The following is a 19,908-nucleotide window of genomic DNA, read 5'->3' on the forward strand; positions in this document are numbered from 1 at the left end:
AGGATAATTATCTCCACCCGAGAGTCATCGAACCAAACAACAAAATGTGTGTATGTGTGTATGCCTGTGAGGGGGGAACCAGTAGCATGTGTGGTCAATTCCAGATATTTCCAGCACAGCCTGACCCGGGGCAACCTCACACTGAGCCTGGATCCTGTGTGAGTCATGTGGGAGCACGTTGTTTCACATGCGTGCGCATGCAGGAGGAGGATGAATGTGAGCGATTGTGATCGAAAGTTGTGCGGACGGCTCCGCTCTCGCCCGGTTCAAGGGGAAACACCTGACATACGTCCACAGCTGCGCTTTCAACCACAACACCGCAGTCAGACGGCGTAATGCAATAGAGATACGACAGGCTGTGACCCCGTTCTATGAAACATCCTGTTCATCAAATCCCATTAACTTGTAAAATGTAATGCAATTTCTGATAGATAAATACACAAAGTGAAGCTGAATCTATTTCAACATTTATTTAACCTTTGGAAACAAGACTACATCTGCTGCTGTTCTTCCTTCTTGCTCTTGTCCACAGGGAGATGAGAGGTCAGCGCAGTACAGCCTCTCTATGTTTCTCTTTACTCGCCTCTCCTCCAGACAGGAATCCTATTGACCAAACAAGCTCAAAACACGACTGATGTAATTGGTGCCTCGTGGAAAGGCCGTGCATGCTGTAACTGGACTGCTGCCGCCATCTGGAATGGGCGGAGGGTTAGGTGGCCGTCGGTGGTGGTGTGCGGCTGCGTTGCGTGTTTGCACAGAGGGCCCGCATTGTGTCGTGTGATTCCAGGTGGACGGAGAAGCTGGGGCTCTCTTCCGCCAACAGCAGGAAGGGATTGGGAGTCATCATCAATAACACCTACGGTTCGGCCCCGAGCTCCATTTTTTGTGTGTACATGCACCGTCTGTGCTCTTGATTGTATGCATGTGGAGAGAAGACGGACTATATGTCAAGAGTGTGTGTCCGCAGCATCTGCAGCATCTGGCCCGCTGGGCTCGGGGAGCTGAACTCTGAAGGATGTCCTGCGCCTACGCACCCTTTCCTCAAAGACCCTCACAGGGATTACAAAGGTTGCACACACTCAAAAGCCCACTCCATGCTTTGATTCACTGTTGTAGTATTTGGGTAGGATGTGAGCCACACCCTTGGGTCAACAACCTTAGCTTAAAGCTGCTCATATGGATATCATATCAGCCTAAAAATAGGCAACCAAACCCTACGAAAGGCCAATCCACAGGACGTTACACAGGAGGGTGTGTTGTACTAGCGATATCAGCGGCCCACGGTAGAAAACATGACACTGCTCATCATGTGCCCACACAGCTACTTTGATCAGTGTGTATGCGTGTGTTTTAATGCGTGTGTGCTGGTCTTGCCGCTGTACAGCATTTCCCCCTGACAACAGTATTAAACATGAAACGGATGCTTTAAAAATAGTAAAAGAGCGTGTTAGCGTGAGCGCACGGGGCGGCATGTGTTGAACAATGTGTGTTTGAGTGTGCGCGATTCCCACCCGGGCCATTGAGGAAATCTTTGATCTGGAGGCAGAGCAGAGGTGGAGGGATGCCCGTTTTAATGTCCGACTCTCCTGCTACCGTCTGCAGCCAAAACACGTTGTAGTCCAGAGACTCTGGCAGAGTCTTTCCTGGGTCTGGATGAAGGATGAGATTGAGAAAGAGAACAGGTCTGATAAGAGACGGCCTCAACATATTGAACATTTAAATATCATATTTGCTTGTCTGATAGTCTTCCTTTGAGAGTATAAAAGTGTTCATTCACTGTACATTAAATAGGGTCTATATCTAAATCAGAAGATCTAAATCCCACCCTTTACTCTAAACAGACCCCTTTCGTACCATTCCCCTCCCGATCTCTCTTACCGAGGCACTTATAGTCAGAGGGCACTCCTCTTAAGGCCACGTCGAACACAGAGAGCTCCATCCTCTGCTTGCGGTGGTGGCAGCTGAGCAGGGCCGAGGGTTGCATCACCCGGATGTAGAGGAGGGGTTCCAGCACCTGGTCCCCGACCCCTCTCCTCCCCGGCTGCCTCACTATGGTCACGCCAAGTGCTTGGCGGGCCGAGGAGCGGCTGGGAGTCGGCAGACCACCCAGGGACAGCAGGCCGCCCTTCGCCAGCGGAGAGGCCGGCCGGGAGTTGTTGCTGTTGAGGATGTCCTCGGCGGTGAGGCCGGCGAGGACATCCTGGGCAGCCGGACGTGGGTCTGGAGCGGGGGAGGCTGAGACCGGAGGAGACTCGGGCGGGACCTCAGGCTGGTTGAGAGCACCCTTTCCCACCTATGGGAGATGCAGAGATTAGTTTAGTTTAGTGTCAAACCTCAATTTCCACAAAATGATTGAAGGCACTGATTCAACGAGATGCTGGGAACATGACTAACGTTTCGGTCCACCGTAACTCACCAGCGTCAGTTTACACAGATCTTATCCACACACATCCACTGAACTAGCTGTTTACCAAAACATGATGTGCCAAATCAAATGGCCACTCAGTGTAGATGTGAGCAAATAGACATTCTTATTACCAAGAATGAAAACCTGAGAGTTCTAAATGCCTGTGACAAGTGTGTGTTTGTGGGACAGTGTTGAGTCGGTGCCCAGAAGTCTCACTTACATATCAGCCTGGATCAAATTACCCCTGAAATGAGTGCAAAGAGCAGCTCTTCAACACATATTATACATTTATATTTGAAGTCTTTCGTCGGCTAGATGGGCAGTCACAGATTGAATTAACGAACCGTACAGCAAAAGCATAAAACACGTCATTGTGTTGGATTAAATTCAGTTCTATGAATGTGGACTGCATGAAATTCCTCTCATGAACCATATAAAGTGATTTCAAATTGCAAAGTTGATTTGAAATATGCAATATGATTCCTTTGTACTTCTACACCACTGCAATGCTCACATATATGACACATATTGCTATTGTGTAAAAAATATGCACAAAAAAGTGACAAATCCAGGAAGTAACACACGAGAGAGCCTCCATGTCAGGGGCTTGTGGTCTACCTTGTCCCCAGGCTCCCTCTGCTCCGGTGAGCTGGGTGTGTCCGACGACGAGGGAAGGGCCTTCGGGGCACTGGAGCATGCGTAGGTCATGACGGACAGCTTGCCGGCCGTGAGGAAGACGTCAAAAGGGATGAAGCTGAGGTTCTTGGTGATGGTGGACTTGCGGGAGGGCCGGGCGATGCGGTGGTGGCTGGCCCCGCTCTGCTGCTCTATCTGGACGATGCGGATGCGGGCGCTGTCGCTGCCGAAGCCGCTGTCCTGCCCGGTCCCGCTGTGGCGCGACGAAGAGTCGGCACAAGTCGCGGGGTCGCGGCGGCCCCGCTTCTGCTCGCATCGACGCACCTGTGCACAGAGACGAGAGAGGTATGGCTGGGTTCAGGTTTCCTGCTTTATGAGCAAACGTTGGTTTTAAACAACGATAATGAATTTAAAAAAGAAGGTAAAAATGTGTAACTTGTAATCTAATGTAATTTAGTATTCCAAGTGCTGCCCAATGCAGTTTGCACACATCTGCTGTGTTTCGATTTCTGTTTTTTTCCATCTAGATACAGTTAAATAGACAGAACATGATGTAAGGTGCACACACAAACAGCAGTTATTACATTATATCAGTAAAAGACATTTGCAAAAAGTTAAACTACGAACAATACCTTCCCCGAATACATGTATGTAGGGGAGATAAAGAAGACCATAAACATGTGCAAAAGCTTGATTTGCATTAAAACAAAGTGCATTACCTCAAACCAAACCAAGATGCTGTGTAGGAATCGCAGCATCAAATATAAATAGATGAGAGCATCTTTTTTTGTTTTCTTGTTTAAATCCTGACATTACAAGAGGACACAAACCAAATAACTGGCTTGATTAAAACCATGGACCAATTCACCAAAGAAGGGGATGATCGAATAGCCACAGAGACATTAAAGGCATGCTCTGGGGCTTTTTCCACGGCCTTAAAATCATTTTGCACTTCTTACAAATATTGGAAATGTCTTTTAAAAAAGGGGCCTGTTCCATACAGCGACTGTGGTATTGTGTCTAAGGGGCCCGGGGCTTTATGCTCGGCTCCGACTGACGGATGTCGGGAGAGTTCCAGCCGCCGTGGCAATAAAAAGCTTTCAGTGACAGAAGATATAAATCAACCGAGTAGGTTGCTGGGTTTGGAGCGACAATGAAAACAGGCATCTTTACTCTGCTACCAAAGCATGCCATCTTCAAGACTATAAAGAAGCCACCATGGCTCCCAGGGGATGGGAACGAGACCAACACACAAAACGACCTACCAAACAATAAATGACTGCACGTGTTTATATAGAAGTGACACTTGTGGGCACAAAGGAAAGAATGGAATAAACATAAGCGTTTACAAAAATGGGCATGGAATACTTTTTTTTTTTAACTTCCCACAAAAAGGACTTTTCTTCTCAGAAAGTAAACATGGAGAAAAACAAAAGGCAAAGAGGGCAAACGATCAAGGTCCGTTCAGTTTATTCAACTGTGTCATTGCAATGAAGCTTGACTCTAATAGCTGCAGGTTTGTCAGGTGCATCGTGAGGAGACCCGGGCCTATCAATCATCATCATTTCCACCAACATGTCCGCTGTTGAGGCCTTTCTCCTCCCATGTTTCCCATTCATGCTAACGGCCACATCAGTTTCCATTAGCTCCTGCTGACTTTTGAAACACGACTGTGATAAATTGAAAATAGAGGAGACATATGAGAAAGAAAGCTTTCAAAAGACCCAAGGTATGTCCCCTCCTCTCCCTCCGACCTGCACATGGTTGCTATTACAGCATGGACCCTCACCCCCCCCCCCCTTCTCTCTCTATATATCGCTCCCTCCCACCCGCTCCTTGAGAATTTTAAATGTATATTATTGCTGTGGCGGAGATAGTGTTTCAAGACATCCAGGCAAATACTAAACCCACTGGCAGCACATTAGACAGAATACTTGACTTATTAGATATTTCCTATTCTAAACAGTGTCATCAAAGGCTAAGAACAAGAGCCATATAAAACGCTGCGGCATGCCGCCCGCCTGTTCTGCTCTGTTCTGTTGGTCCGGGGCTCATGTGTGGGGCTGCTATAGGATCGGCTAATAAGGACAGGATGTGTGCACTTCTTTCCTGCAAAAATGAAAGATTTTCCAAGCAATGGGGAGGGGAGAGACACAGAAACAGGGCCTGGGACTCCTCTCCATGTGTGTTGCGTTAAGCGGGTGCTGAGGTAAGGAGGTATTTGCAAAAGGTATTCACAAAAAAAGGCAAAATGTCCACTCTGAAGAGCGCACCCGCGTCTGAGGGGACAAATAAGCTGCACGGCAGCTGGGGAGAGAGAGCGAGCTGCCAGCTCCGTCTCTCTTCCCAAGCTCAGGCCGTACACATGCATTTACAATTACTGCAAATACTCCATCTTCTCTTTAACCGCCACTACTAAGAGAGTGCCCCCTAAGCAAATTCTTGGTCTATGTTTAGATGTGCTTACAAGTGGAATAACGGATAATGGGGAACACAACTGGAGGAAAAGAAACAATGAGAATACAGCATACCGTTCCTATAGTTTGAACCAATGCACGCAATCGCAAACATTCCGGCGTAAACACACATGAAGACGGTTGCTTTCCCAGGCTTTAATCTCAGCTGCACTTTTAAAAACTGGATTACTTCCTGGAGCTCAGTTGAAAAAGAGAGCAGGTACACACAGAAACCATAAACCGACGGCTCTGCAGTCTGTATGCTTTAACCTCTCGCCAATCTATTCATTGACAGGGGGCAATAAATTTAGAATACAAACATGCACTGGAGCTGCGGGGCCTGGTCCCAGCTGACATCCCCCTTATCCAACCATTACTTTATATTATTATATAATGGCTTCACTCAAGCACTGTTTCCAGATCCCAACGCAATCTCTCTCTGAACTTCGTGATTATGCGACTACACTCACACACACACACACATCTCCTCAAGAGTTTCGAGGCAGAACATTCTGGAAGAAATGGAGGACAATCCCCAGCGTGTGAAAGCGTGAGTCTCCCAAGTGCCGATCATGTGGGAATGCATTCGTACCGACCTCTGACCCCATATTTATGTCAGAGTAACCTCGGAGCAGCTCGGCCGGAGGGGGGCTAATGTGCGGAAACAAATGTCACATCGTCCTAATGCCACCCGATTACGGTGTTGGCCGGCTGGTCCAAACATGACAACATCCCTTCTTACATGAGAATACCACATACGCGGCTGATGGTTTCCAGATGAATGAAGAGTGGGCTGCAATTTGGGGTTCAGAGATGAGGGAACATACAATTGTGGATGTTTTAAGATATAGAAGTCCATGGCAGTTGACAGGGAATAATGTAATAAATAAAGTCACGGTAACAAAGGTTATTCCTTTCAGGAGGGTCCATTTAACAGCCACACAAGTCTAGGCCATAACATAAAAGCTTCATGAAAAGCACCCAAATAAGGAGCCAAAAAAAAGCAGAGAAAAATAAATGAGTACACGTTCACTGTATTTGTAGGATGGCTTAAAAGATATATGAATGGACAGCATGAAAAAAGCACAATATGCCACTAAAAACACATGACAGGCTTATGACATCATCAAAGTGCTGCTGAGTGGAAAGGTTGGTGGACTGACATCACTAGGAAGTGACAACAGTGCTAATCGTGGCAGAAGGTCAAGCCAGCGCGGTACAAAGAGAAGTTCAGTGTTGAGTGAAACAGGTCAGTGACATCGTTCAGAGAATTGTATGTGAGTTACACATTACAGGCACATTTCTGAATTTAACTATGTCACATCCCCGCTTTTCAATCATTTCACGTTGAACAATTGCATGATGTGTGTCACAGCCCCCCCCCCCCCCCCTGTTCTCTTGTAGCTACAGTAGAATTCCCATTGAAAAACCTGGAAGTCATATTACTAAATGTCCCTGGCAGGACCATTCACTTGAGCTACGAGCCTGCAGGAGGCCAGCGTGGAAATCAACTTCTGTATCTTGACTACATCAGAGTTTACAGGTTGGGCCCCTGCTGTGCTACCCGCTATTGTTTACTGGGGCCATAAAGCCGAAAAGCAGGCCTCTGAGCTTTTGTGCTGATGGAGGAAAACCTCAATGCGGCAATACCTCATCTTAAACCAAAATAATAACAATAACACTTAACCAAACGCCATAAAGGCCGCAATTCATGCTCTCATTTTCTGGAGGGAAATAGAGGGGGGAAGACATTTATAACATGAAGTCACCGCTCTTTGTGCGCCGTAACAGCAGCCACAAAGCGGGAAAAAAGGGCATCAAAGGCAGTCATTTAATACATTCAACTTTGTTCCAATAACAAAGGCAACCTGCTATGCACTTCAACTGAACCACAACAAAGAGGCAGTGGAAGGCCGCGACCCCGGAGCTCTCAAATAGATGCCGAGTGCTTCGGAGGGACCGTCGACTGTATTTGAAACGCAGTGGGGCCGTCTTTTAACAAGCTCCCTCCACCCGGTGATGCTGGTGGGTGGGTTTGCTCCTGCAGGGTTTAACAGCACCAGAGACAACGTCCTTTTTTATTCTCTCCGTAGACCCTCAGTCTGTGCTTTGGACATAATTAGAGATTATTGTGCTTACTTTGCTGGACACTCTTCTTCCCTTGATGCCTCGTGACATGCAGTACAGGGGGGGAAGCAAACATCCGTGTGACAGTAACAATTCATGCGTGTTGACATTCCTACAGCTCTGGGTCAGCTGGAATCCTTTTTCATCCGGAAAGACCTTCTGGAGGAGAGGTGAGGAGTACGACATGTCTGGTCTACATAGAGGAATGCCTGTGAAACACCTCATTTGAAGAAAAGAAAAGATGAACAGACGAGGAAACGTGAATACAGAGATGTTTCCAGCTGCTTTTATGACTTGGCAAAGCCTCAGCCCAGAAACAAAAGATGCAAACTGATAAAAAGGCTGGAGAATGAAAAGATGAAAATTGCGAAAAGGGTGCGTTAATGCGGTCCATCTGGTGGAGCTGCAGCGTGCTGCTCAACAAAAACATGGCTCCGGCAGATGTGGAGACCAAAAGCCTCTGTTTTAGAATTGATTGAACTACAAAAGCATTCTGCACAAGATGTTTGTTTGCTTACAAACAAGCCAGACTGCCGTTGCTTAGTAGAGCGGAGTTGGGTCCAGAGCTCTGACACTCGGCAGGCCGCAGCGCTACGCTCAACACGGGTGGGTTGGAGACCGAGGCCTTCCCTGTGCTCGCCAAACCCACCATACCGCTCGTAAGCTTTGGCAATGGAGAATGATTTCTGACAGGAGACGTATTGCTTCCGTCACCCTCGACGGATGCACCAATCTAAACGGAAAAACCCTGATTGGGATCCGCCTATCGCATCCAATGGTGGGGTTAGGGGTGACTGCGAGGACATGCTGAAATGTGCCCCGTATCGCTACAATAACACTGGCTGTTTGTATAAGCACGATGTGCTTTATTAGTCAGCGTTCAAACAATGCCAGAAGACCATTTCTAGATTAACACCACGAGTGTGTTCGTGAAAACAAACAACGGGGGAAGTGGCTCCACCGTCATGATGCAAGCGTTCAGAAATGTTACACATCCTCTCTCGGCTCATCCCACATAATCTCTTGGCTGGAACCGGATACTGCCGCGCCGACTTTATCGCCAAATGCGTCCATCACTGACGATAAACAAGACTTATCGGCCATATGGTAAACAAAACGGGGACGGCGGAGACGTTGAAATTCTATGATGGGGGCTGAAGCTCAACGGAGAGATTTTTGGCAGGAAGAATGCGGATGATGAATGGATGAATGGCCCCTCTACATGAAATACAAAAACATCTAGATTATAACTCCTTGTCTTACATCCCCGGACAACTGCAGCCAGACTGCTAACATTTTATTTGGTGACTGATTAAAGTACGATGAAGGCCAGATGTGGAGAAAGGTGGGATCAGAGGAAACGCTGCAAGAAGAGTGAAAGTGAGGACCCCTGGGGTCTGCCATTAATTGCTGTGATCTGGCCTCTATAGCAGCAGCAGAGTCATCATCAGACTCTCTTTACTTTCTTTCCTTCCATGGGAATGGAGCAGAGAACAACTGGCTCTCATTAGCTGTCACTGTCCCTATTTGGTTTGAGAGATTTGTGCGGGGGTCATTCTCTAATCTAATATCCAGGCTCCGGTCAGGAGTCCCTGAATGAGGTGGCTTGATGGTGACGGTGGCGTCTGAAAGTTGTGGGGTGTGAGGTGTCTGAACGTGGGTGAGCTACTGTGAGACATGCTGCGGGGAAGCTTGTTAGAGAATGTGTAAGCTCTGCAGCGTCTTCTGCATTCACAATTGGACTTTAAATGTCTACAGCGCGGATGCAACTGAGCAGCAGGCCTGTGCCGAACACCTAAGAGAGCGCTCGGGACACAAGTGCACTCGCCCCATCCATGCAATTTGAATTGCCTTCCCCAGGAAAGAACTTTACGCCATCACGAGCAACCAAATATGTCTACAATAACTCAACTAAACTATTAAACATGAATCGTAGCCTACAGGGCTGAACTGTATTTGATTGAATATGATTAAACTCTAAGCACCTCCGATGTTTTTACTGTCTCTGACTACAGTCGTCTTGATTGTGGTGAAGCCAAAGACAATTCCTCACATTGTGGACAATGAAGTGTCTGACTTAACGAACCATTATTGTAGGGCTGTGTACAGGGGATACCATACAATATATTGCCATACTGTAAGCAAGGCAATATATTCAGATTTTTTAAATCTATATTTAGGAATTAAAGTATAGTAGAAAGAAAACACCAGCATTATGCATAAAAAACGTTAGTGGTGTGCCCATCCACTACTTCCTTTCTGGAGTAGAGCCAAATGATAAATCGTGGTACCCAAGGGTATCGATATTTTCTACTCTCCATGACAAGAATGAGTTGTAAGAGCACTGCTTCAATGCAAGCCTTCTTTCCCTGCGTCATTGTTGATGTCGTGGGTAAAGTGCAGTGGGGCTATGCACCACCATTCAGCGGCACGCAGTGAGGACAGTACAGCAGAGAGCCATGCAGCAGAACCATCATCAGGTTTCAGCCTGGCCCTCGAGATCACTCATGTCACTTAACGTCATTAGCTTTGGCATTATGTTTTCAACAAACAACAAAAGAGACTTCAGACTGCATTGTCTTCAGTGCGGGGCCTCGGTGCTTCGAGCAAAGCAGACGTCTGAGGGACTTACAAAAAGCAGCGGAGATGCCTTTCATTAGGTCATGAAGTGTTCTTCTGAAGCGGCTGCCTGGCGGCGACGGTCTGTGTTCTCTGCTTTGGTAACGAGGTCACGGGGGAAACAACGTGGACCCGAGGTGAGCCGAGGCCGTTTGGGAGCAGGACAGGGCGAGAAGTGTAGGGGTGACACCCAGGTGGTCTGCTGAGGCCTGAGAGCGATGCTGCTGTGGACAGCCCCCCAACCCACACACACACTCACCGCTAAGAGAGGACACACTAACCAGCCTGTGCTCGCATTCAGCAATGAGCACAAAAACACGCGTATAAGGTTGCATACGAATTCAAAGAGCAGCGTGAAGACAGGAACGGTCCTGGACCCGCCGTCTATTTACAGAGCTGAAATTAGAAGAGGAGGATTGAAGTAATCTTCCTTTCATTTCTCTCTGGATGTGCTCCCAGGGCTGAGTGAGACAAAGGCTCTGATGTGCTGTACGTTAGGATCTCAAAGGAGAATGACGCAAGAACCCCCCCCCCCCCCCCCCCCCATCTGGGTTAGCAGGGAGGGCCTCGATAAGGGGGGGACAGAGAGGACAAGACTGGAGGACACATCGGGGCAAAAAGAAAGCAGACCAAAAAAAGTGATCTGCTGCATTGGACAAAGGGGTCAAGAGGACATTGCAGAAGGAAGAGCAATTCCAGGAGGTTAACCTGATCACGAGGTTGCACTGGTGGGATTTAGAAGCACAGTTGAACACGGAGGGAACACCTGTAATACATTAAAGTGCAAAACGAACAAAGTCATCACCACACACTCCGCTCTGGCTGGAGCACTGGCAAAATACTGCATCTCAAATGAACACATTATCAAGAATGGATTAGAGCTGGTGGACCGTTCCAAGTGTTTGAACGCGTGAGGTGCAAATGATGATTCATCTTCGTCATGCACATCTGAACCACGGGAGCGGCTCCAAAACAGACAAACGGAAACAGGTGAGGTACGGAATGAAGCCCACCTCTTGATTATCCAGAACATCTGAGCGACGTTTTACAGTTGGGTCTCCTTTCGCTGCATGTCTATCATTGCCTACATTTCATTTGGGCTCACGTGCCTCCAACGGGCTTCAGGGCCGGGTTACACAAGCCTCAAGTACAAAGACGTTCAGAGACAGCACTAGAGGTATGCATGGAAGAATGCTTCCTTAAATATGTATTGAAGAAACAGATATCAGAAAGCAAACTATACACACCTTCTGCACATGTCCAATATTGATACCCTGTTGGGAAGAGGGTTAAAAAAACATTATTTGACTCAAAAGAATCTCTGAAACTAAAAAATATTTTCTGTATTAATGAACGAGATCAAGATGAAATTTAGACTTTAGATACAGCATGTGACGGCCATGAAGCAGGGGACAAGAACATGGAAACAGTCACATACACCAAAGTCTGATCTCATGGCTGTCCACAATAGGACCCATTTTGGACAAATATTAACCTTTGAGCTGATATTGAAAATATTTCGCCCAAAGATAGACAGTAATGACAGGTAATGCTCCTCCCTCTCCTACACCACCCTCATCCTCCCCCCTTTTTATTTATTGATTTCTTTCTTCTTTAAAGATGTCTTTCTGTGTTTTAGTTAGCTTTGGTTGAGTTGTGTGTCTCTTACTGTAGTTGTCTGTATTTTGTTTATGTAACATGTATAAAACGTCCAATGGATAAAGAAGTGGACAATAGTCTGACGATGATGAAAAAAACAAAGTAGTAAAGAAAAATTATAATAATTAATAAATCAAATCATTTCACAGTTAGGCATGCATCGAATGACGAGTTCCATTATTGACTTACGTGGTGATTCTTTTCTAAATGTTTGGTCTATTATAGTGAAAATACCCGTCACAAAACTCCAGAGCTTGTTTTAATCAACCATGAGCCAAAGAAAGTCAGTTTACAATAATAAAACAGAAACTGCAGCCAATACTCACATTTAAGAAGCTGAAAGTGACAATTGTTTGGACTTTCTGCTTGAAAAAAAACGACTTCAATATTGACTCATACCTCAACATTGTTGTCCATTATTACTTTATTTTACCACTATGCGACCTGGATCATTTCGTAGCATAGACACAGATGTACCTGGAACCATGGAAAATCTGACAAAAGCCTGGAACGATGTGTGAATTTCTAGGGTTTAATTTCAGAGTAAATATTTTGTTTCATGAGTTCAGTCCAGGAGGAAGTCAGCGGTACTTCAGTGAAGGTACTGTATGTTTGTATTAATCAAGGACAACATTTGCATTCACATACATGCATGTACGCACACGTAAAAACCACTTCAATGCTCCAACACACACATACTTTTTTACTGCAACATGTAAGTCACAGAGAGAGAACTCAATACTCTCCATCACCTGTTATTATAGGTGGAATCTTGCTTATACAGGTGTAGAGAAAAAAAAACAAGAGTTTCCTCTTTTCACCTCTCAGACAAAAAACAATCTGCTCACAGAACAAAGTCTACCACGGTGTGTGCTCATATGTGTCTGCTCTCGTTGGCCTGGTGTGCCCTGCTTTTACTGGTCCCCTGAGAGTGTGACCCGGTTTCCCCTGCAGGCAGTGAGAGAGAGAGAGGGGGGGCACTCCTGACTCCTCCTCACCTGAGTCGACACCCGATCCCAGGGTTCACGGCGGGGCCCGCTGCCTCTCCTCAAAGGCGCCGTTTGTTCCCCCTCTGCCCGAACAGAATTCCAACCTCCGTGATTTTTATCTGGAGTTTTCACGCCAATTTCGCCAAAACCGATTGAGGGGAGAGCAAATTCAGCTGCTACTGATCTCAAATAGATTGAGTTTCCAAGGGGGGGCACGATTTAAGAATGTGCCTAGGCCATGCTTTGAGGAGGAGGAGGAGGAGGGGGGGGGGGGGGTGAACAGCCAAGGTGAGTTGTTATGACTGGCTGTCAATTAGCAGTTGATTCACACAGGAGGGTCAGTGAGACACGAACAAAAACGAGAGGGGGGAGAGAGGAAAAAAAGATACGTTTTCATAACAAAAGAAGGGCAGCGAGATGAACACTGGCTATGAATATATGTGTGTTTAAGATAAGCTGAGACAACGACGCTTACTTAACAGATGTAAGGCAGCCAGAATGGAAAAGGAGATGGCCGTGCAGGGAGCCTTATTTATTATTACACTGAGCAGCAACAGGGCGAAGGAAAGCGGCGCTAAGCAGGATGGGGAGAGGTCAGGGTGAAAGGGATCCGGCCTTCAGAGAGGACTAATAGCCAGGCGGCCTGGTTCAGAGCCGACCTCTGACGAACGTTCAGCTCCCACATTTACAGGGAAACGTTTCGGACAGAGCCAGGAATCCAAACAAACAGCGGATTCAGACTGGCCTTTTCTCACTGTGTCATGTGTCATCTCCGCGGGCCTCTCCCTTACTCCTTGCCCCCCCCACCTTTGCGTTCTCTGTCATCTGGACCATCCTCTCCGAAGCTGTCTCCACTCTCTCGGCCGTTCCTTTTTCACGCGCCTTTGGGGAGTTTTTACACTCGCATCTGATGTCTCCCTGTTTCTGTTGGCCCGACGGAGCACATAAAAGCTCCTCAGACACCTCACTGTCCTGGAAGGATCGGAGGTCGAGAATGGAGAAACTCGGGTTCTCAAGGCAAACGGCTACGAGACAATATGAAACACTCATCACGGAGAGGAGCGGCTTTGGAAATGGTTTTACTTTAAACATACGCAGACGAAGACCCGGGCCCCCAGGTCGCTCGCTGAGCCAAGACCATCAACAACACCACGGCTTAGATAAGTTGTCTTATGTGCTCTTGACGTTCAGCTAGTACTCCTACGTGAACCACAGCTGAGTTGTTATACAACAGGGAGAGAATAGGTCACCGAGCTTCCCTTCTCCCACAGTGAAGGGCTCTGGAGAGAGGACCGGGGTGCAGGACGGTCTCCATTCGTTTCACGGGTTTCATCGTTCTATTCACCTGCAAGCTAAAGAGTTAGCTCCGCAACATCTGGTTGCACAAAGAAGTCTGGTTGTATAGAAGTCTATGAGAAAATGACTCTACTTCTCTCTTGATTTATTGCCTCAGTAAACACTGTAAACATGAGTTTATGGTCTCAATCTCTAGTTTCAAGTCTTCTTCAGTACAGCATGATGTTCATTTAGTAACTTATGGTCCATTTAGAGTAAAATAGACCATAAAGCAGGGGATGCTTTAGGGCGGGGCTTACTGTGATTGACAGGTCTCTACCACAGCGTTGTCTAGTCTGAGACTCCTCTGTGTTTGGTCTTACTTTAACTCTAACTCTTTCACAGTGTGTTTTCACTTTACGAAAGTTAATCGAGCCAAACTTGATATTCAAACTGTATTAGAGAGTGGTTGTGTGGATGATGAGCACACAAAAAGACATGCTTCAGTAAAACACTGCCTCCTCCCCACTAACAACCTAAAACTGCTGTCCAAACCCACTGAGCAACCAAACCAGCAACCGACCAGAGCGCTCGCGCCCTCTGTGAATTCACTCCTCACGGCGGTCGGTCTTGGCTGGCCACCTACCCACGCTGTCTATGGTGCTGCATCAGTCCAGCTTTGGGTGAGAGTGCATCCCTAATGCTGGCGTGTAATGGGACAGTAATATCATAATCTACAGACCGTCACATTCCATCTGTCTCCAGAGGAGGAACCCTCTCCACTGTCAGCCAGCTGAAGCTACTAAACTAGCCAGCTCTGCAGAGCCAACACGTTTCCAACCAGGAGCTGTGCCAGTCCCACCAGGAAAGAAAAAAAGATGAATGAGAGGAGACGAAGAGACGAAGAGCATGGAAAACGGGCAAAAACAAAAGGGGGAATGAAGAAAGAGCTGGATGGTTAAGAGACCTCAGGAGATTGAGACGGAAGGACAAAGTGGGTGGGAGATAAAGATGCATATCTCACGATGCCAACTGGAGAAGGAAGGAGAAGGGGAAGAGTGATTGAGAGGTTTCCCCCCATGTGTGTTTACTAAAAAACTCTAATTCAGAGGTTCCTGTGAGGCCTGATACCTCAGTCCTGAACATGGGTGCTGCCTTAGTGTGTGTGCGTGCACTGGCATCAGTGTGTGCGTGTGTGTGTGTACATGCGTGTTGGAGGAAGTCTAAAGCCCTGTTTCCCATGCGTGTAATCATCCCAGGATGAGGTGGAGGATGAAGCCGAGCGGGACTTCCCCTGCACCAGAGGGTATTTTCCTCTCACACTGTGGTACGAGCACATGGCTGACCCGGGCTGCCTCTGCTCGTGTGTGTGTGCGTGTGCATGTGTGTGAGAGAGAGAGCAAGAGAGGGACGAACCAACATGGGATGAGGGAAGCAATTTAAAAAAAAAAAACTCTATTCTGGCTCTTAACCAGTTTGGTAGGACATCACTAAAATACTTTGGGAGCTTGTCATTGCGGCGAGTGCATGACAGTGGTGCTGACCGTGAGAGGATACTATCTGAAATCCACTCAGAAGAGCGGGTGGCATCGAGGTGGGTGAAGTGAAGGAACAACTGGCGGTTGGATGAAGATCTGCAAACTTCTCTACGCAAAGTCACTGACTTCACAGCGACACTGAAGCACAAACAAGCTGCTCAGGCATGAAGCAGCATCACAGCGCCAGCTCCTAAATAAGAGGCTGCAGGCGGTCGCCATGGCGACAATGTGGGGAGCATGTGTGTGCATGCGTGTGTGAGGGTGTACACTTTTTCGAGTTGCTGGGTGACGGTGCCCGAGGACAGAGTGGCCAGATGAGTGTCGGCGGGCCGCTCCGTATTCACGGCCCCCCTGACTGTGGGACCTCCTGCTGCCTGATCTCAGCCCAGCGTCGCTTTATCATCATTAACATCAATACAGAGATGAGGTCAACCTGCGACGAAACGTAGCTAATGGTGCGATAAACATCCTGATAATGCGACCGACTTACAGAGCAACAACTCTGCTTCGAGATCATGTGCATTTGCATCTCAATCAGGTTTTAAGTGGTATCAAAACTGTGGACGAAGAGCTACCGTGACACCGAGCACACAGAGTCTGGGGAGAATAACGTCTGTATGCATGCAAGGGTCAAGATGAAAGTGAGTGTGTGGACACATGCACGCACACGCAAGCGCACACGCACACACTGCCCACGTGCCTGGCTCGCCTCACCACTGCCAGAAAACACAAAAAGCCCCTGCAAAACAAATTCATTAACCCAGACAATAAAACACAGCTGTGAGGGGAGATGGGAACCGTTTGAAATCAGCGCCCGGGATCGTGGAGAACAAGCATGTTCTCTAAATGTCGAGAGAGAGAGCGAGAGAGAGAGAGAGCGAGAGAGCGAGAGAGCGAGAGCGAGAGAGAGCGCGCGAGAGAGAGAGAGAGAGAGAGAGAGAGAGAGAGAGAGAGAGAGAGAGAGCGAGAGCGAGAGAGAGAGCGAGAGAGCGAGAGAGCGAGAGAGAGAGCGAGAGAGCAAGAGAGAGCGAGAGAGCGAGAGAGAGAGAGAGCGAGAGAGCGAGAGAGCGAGAGAGAGCGAGAGAGCGAGAGAGAGAGAAGGGGGGAAAAATTCTTAAAAACAAGAAAGGAAAGGATTTGGAAATGAGAGAGAGTGAGCAGTGTTTCATTTAAACTCTTGCCGGGGACAGTGCTGACTGTGCTTTATTGAGGCACAACAACAAAAACAGCCCCCCCCCCTGCACCAGATGCTTGAGATCCAGGACCTGTTTCTAATTGAATCCTTTGAACAGGTTGTATAAAGGAAGTACAAACAACACTGTCAAACACTATAAACATCATTACGGAAGTTAGGTTTGGAAAATAAAAAACACAGAACCCAGATTGTGATATTGTGGAAACTGGCAATGGAAATACATCTGAACTGTATGATTATTGTTTGTAAGCTGTTAGCAGGGGGTGGACAGGATTTCTAGCTACATCAAAAAGCCTTCACCTGTTCCAAACAATGTCAGCACACATACTATTGATACAACCCGATGGTGCTGTGTCTAATGTGTGAGTGTCGGGGGGGGGGGGGGGGGGTAGACAGCAGGCTGCTGGCAGAGCACACTGCTGGTGAAGAGAAGCAGAGGCGTCACCGTGCTGCAGCTGGACGCGCCACTAGAGGGCTCTGCAGCTTGCAGAATGAGCTCCCGCGGAGACCAGAGACACATCTTTCAGTCACACACTGACCTCCCCTCTCCGCAGGCTCCGGGGCCAAGCAGCCGGACGGATGCGGCCGCCAAAAAGGCTGACGACACCGAGACGGACGGAGGTACAAATAGTTTTACAGAGAGTGTCCAAAAAGAGCCGAAGCCAGAGCACATTTCTTCAGAGTGACCTCCGTGCTCTGCAGCTGCAGCGAGGTGAAGACACATACGGACTGACCTCAGTGTTAATGATACTGTTGCGCTCCATAATGGCCCTACTATAAAACCCTGACGGGTAAGGAACATGGGATAATGCACCTGAAATGAATACGGCATAATAAAAGTAAAAGAAAAAAGTGAGAGTTCCCAACAACTGTGACCAAAAAGTGAATATTAAATGAAAGCAGAGAGGAATTTTCCCAAGCATATATACATTTCTCAACAGCGGATGGATGATCATTATATTACATCACTCTGGACCTATGGGTCATTTCAATTCCACTTAATCCAGCCGAAGGCAGCAATAACACAGCGGTTAGATGTGATTTTTCAGAACAAAACGTCGACTGTTCTCGTCTCTGGATAAACTGGGAAACATGGCTGAAAGACACTTTCTGCCGCAGTGCCCTTGAGCAACACCCTTAATCCCAAGATCCTCCGGCTGGAGTTGCGCCGCATAAATGCAACGAAAATTGAAATCATAAGAGGAAGGTTTTCTGTGAATGTGTGGAACAGTGTGTGTGTGTGCTCAGTTTACACCGCCTTGAGAAATAAAGGTGAAAGAAACGTCAACCTTCTTTACGGAGTTAAGATGAATGTTTTTTTTCTACATCGTTTCCAATCGTGGACCTCCCTGAATAGCTGCTTGCTGAACTCTCATCCTGCCTTGAACATACATGAACCCTCTGCAGCCGTTAGCTGCCCCTCAACAGAATCCAGCCATGAATCACTACGAGTCAGAGGTGAGGGCTCCGAGATCACCCAAATCAGAACCAGATGCACAGCAGGCTCCTCCTTCGGACTGACTGTATAAATAACTAAATATATGAATACGTAAAGCAGTGTAAAACATCACACGTCTTCTCACCGCAGTAACAACTCTGACAGGCGGACTGACTTGATGCTAGGGCCGAACCTTTTTGGAAAAAATATCAAATTGCGATTATTTTCACTGATATTGCAATAGGGTGATTTGTCCATCATTATTCTCATCTTCATTTAAAAAATTACGGTGTGATTTCGGAGGTTTCTGAGATTTGTCATTCGTCTTTAGAACATGACGTGTCGGCCAGGACGTCCTGCAGGGCCACAATAATTACACACATTTGGCCGTTCACAATGATTGAGCCTCCCGTGATCTGAATATTGCAGTAAATTGAGCTCTGTTTGTGGAATGACCTGCAGGAGGAGATCAGGGAAGCTGACACGTCGTTTTAAGTCCCTTTTTGAAACTCAATAAGTAACTTTAAAATTTCAGACTTGGTTTTTATTAATTTTACGGTTGTTTTACAATTTTTTCTGATCATAATGTAGAGCACTTTCTAACTTGTTTTGAAAAGCACTTTATAAATAAAGGTATTATTTTTTGTATGTCCATTTTAACCTTTGTTTTAATGTTGTTGGTTTGGACAAAGGACTGAGCTTGTCTTAGTTCCTACAGGACTGTCAGTGGTAACACTAAACAACGAGGGATCACTGCTCTTGTGCAATGTTCCTAAGAATCAAAGTACGTCACTTCACAGAAGCCTTTCTGGGTTCTGAGTCACGTGACGCAGTTGCTGCATGTCAGTAACACACTTCCTCCCGTAATGAATCCAAAGAGGACACAACAGTAAAACCACTGGCGTCATTTCATCCCATTAACCCCCCCCCTCCTCTGTCCCCTGCGACTCCCATCCTCACCACAGCTGGTAAATATTTTTACATTGTGTTCCATTAGAAAAGCCTTATTAAGCGGTCAGACGGGGCAAACGGCGCCTGGGAGCTCCCTGTCCTGTAATCAATAGAGAGGACCCTGAAAGCAGCAGCTGAGCACGGCGCCGTAAACTAAGGTCACATTAGAGAAGCAGCCTCGCTCTGAGTGAGTAAATATTTAAATGTGTCGGATTCGCCCCAAAATAGCGAGGGGCGACAGTTAGGGGCGAGTGGATCGGGAAAAACTGTGTTTTTTGAGCCGTGCAGTGATTTGTATGTGGATGCGAGTGAAACTGTAGCACTTCACGTGATTGTTGCTGATTACAGTACCCGCACCTCAGAGCTCTTCTCAGGAGCGTCCATCCCCACCAGGTTCTCTCTGAGGAGCTGCTGCAGGAGCTGCACCTGGGCAACGCTGAGGTAGAAATCCAGACTGCTGGTCACATTCACCTCCAGAGAGTGGCCACACACCACCACCTCCTACAGACATGGGAAGGTGGGTGGAGAGAGGGAGAGAGGGAGGGAAAAGACATTCAATAACACGTGAGGATTGTTTATGACCTCTGTCGTTTCTTTATGTTCTATCTCCCCTCTATC

At 47.2% G+C, this 19,908-nt stretch overlaps 1 protein-coding gene across 1 annotated transcript in view; it reads right to left on the reverse strand.

The window, feature by feature from the left end:
- The window catches only part of vps13b (vacuolar protein sorting 13 homolog B), a 324,029-nt gene that overhangs the window by 85,351 nt on the left and 218,770 nt on the right, over positions 1-19,908 (reverse strand). Inside the window, exons 34-37 of the mRNA XM_079275924.1 lie at positions 19,648-19,791; positions 3,026-3,367; positions 1,879-2,293; positions 1,512-1,649 (exon numbers count right to left, since the gene is read on the reverse strand). Coding sequence (XP_079132050.1) covers positions 1,512-1,649; positions 1,879-2,293; positions 3,026-3,367; positions 19,648-19,791 — 1,039 coding nt within the window. The remainder of the gene's footprint in view (positions 1-1,511; positions 1,650-1,878; positions 2,294-3,025; positions 3,368-19,647; positions 19,792-19,908) is intronic.

Source organism: Melanostigma gelatinosum (assembly GCF_949748355.1).
Source record: "Melanostigma gelatinosum genome assembly, chromosome: 9".
NCBI lineage: Eukaryota > Metazoa > Chordata > Actinopteri > Perciformes > Zoarcidae > Melanostigma > Melanostigma gelatinosum.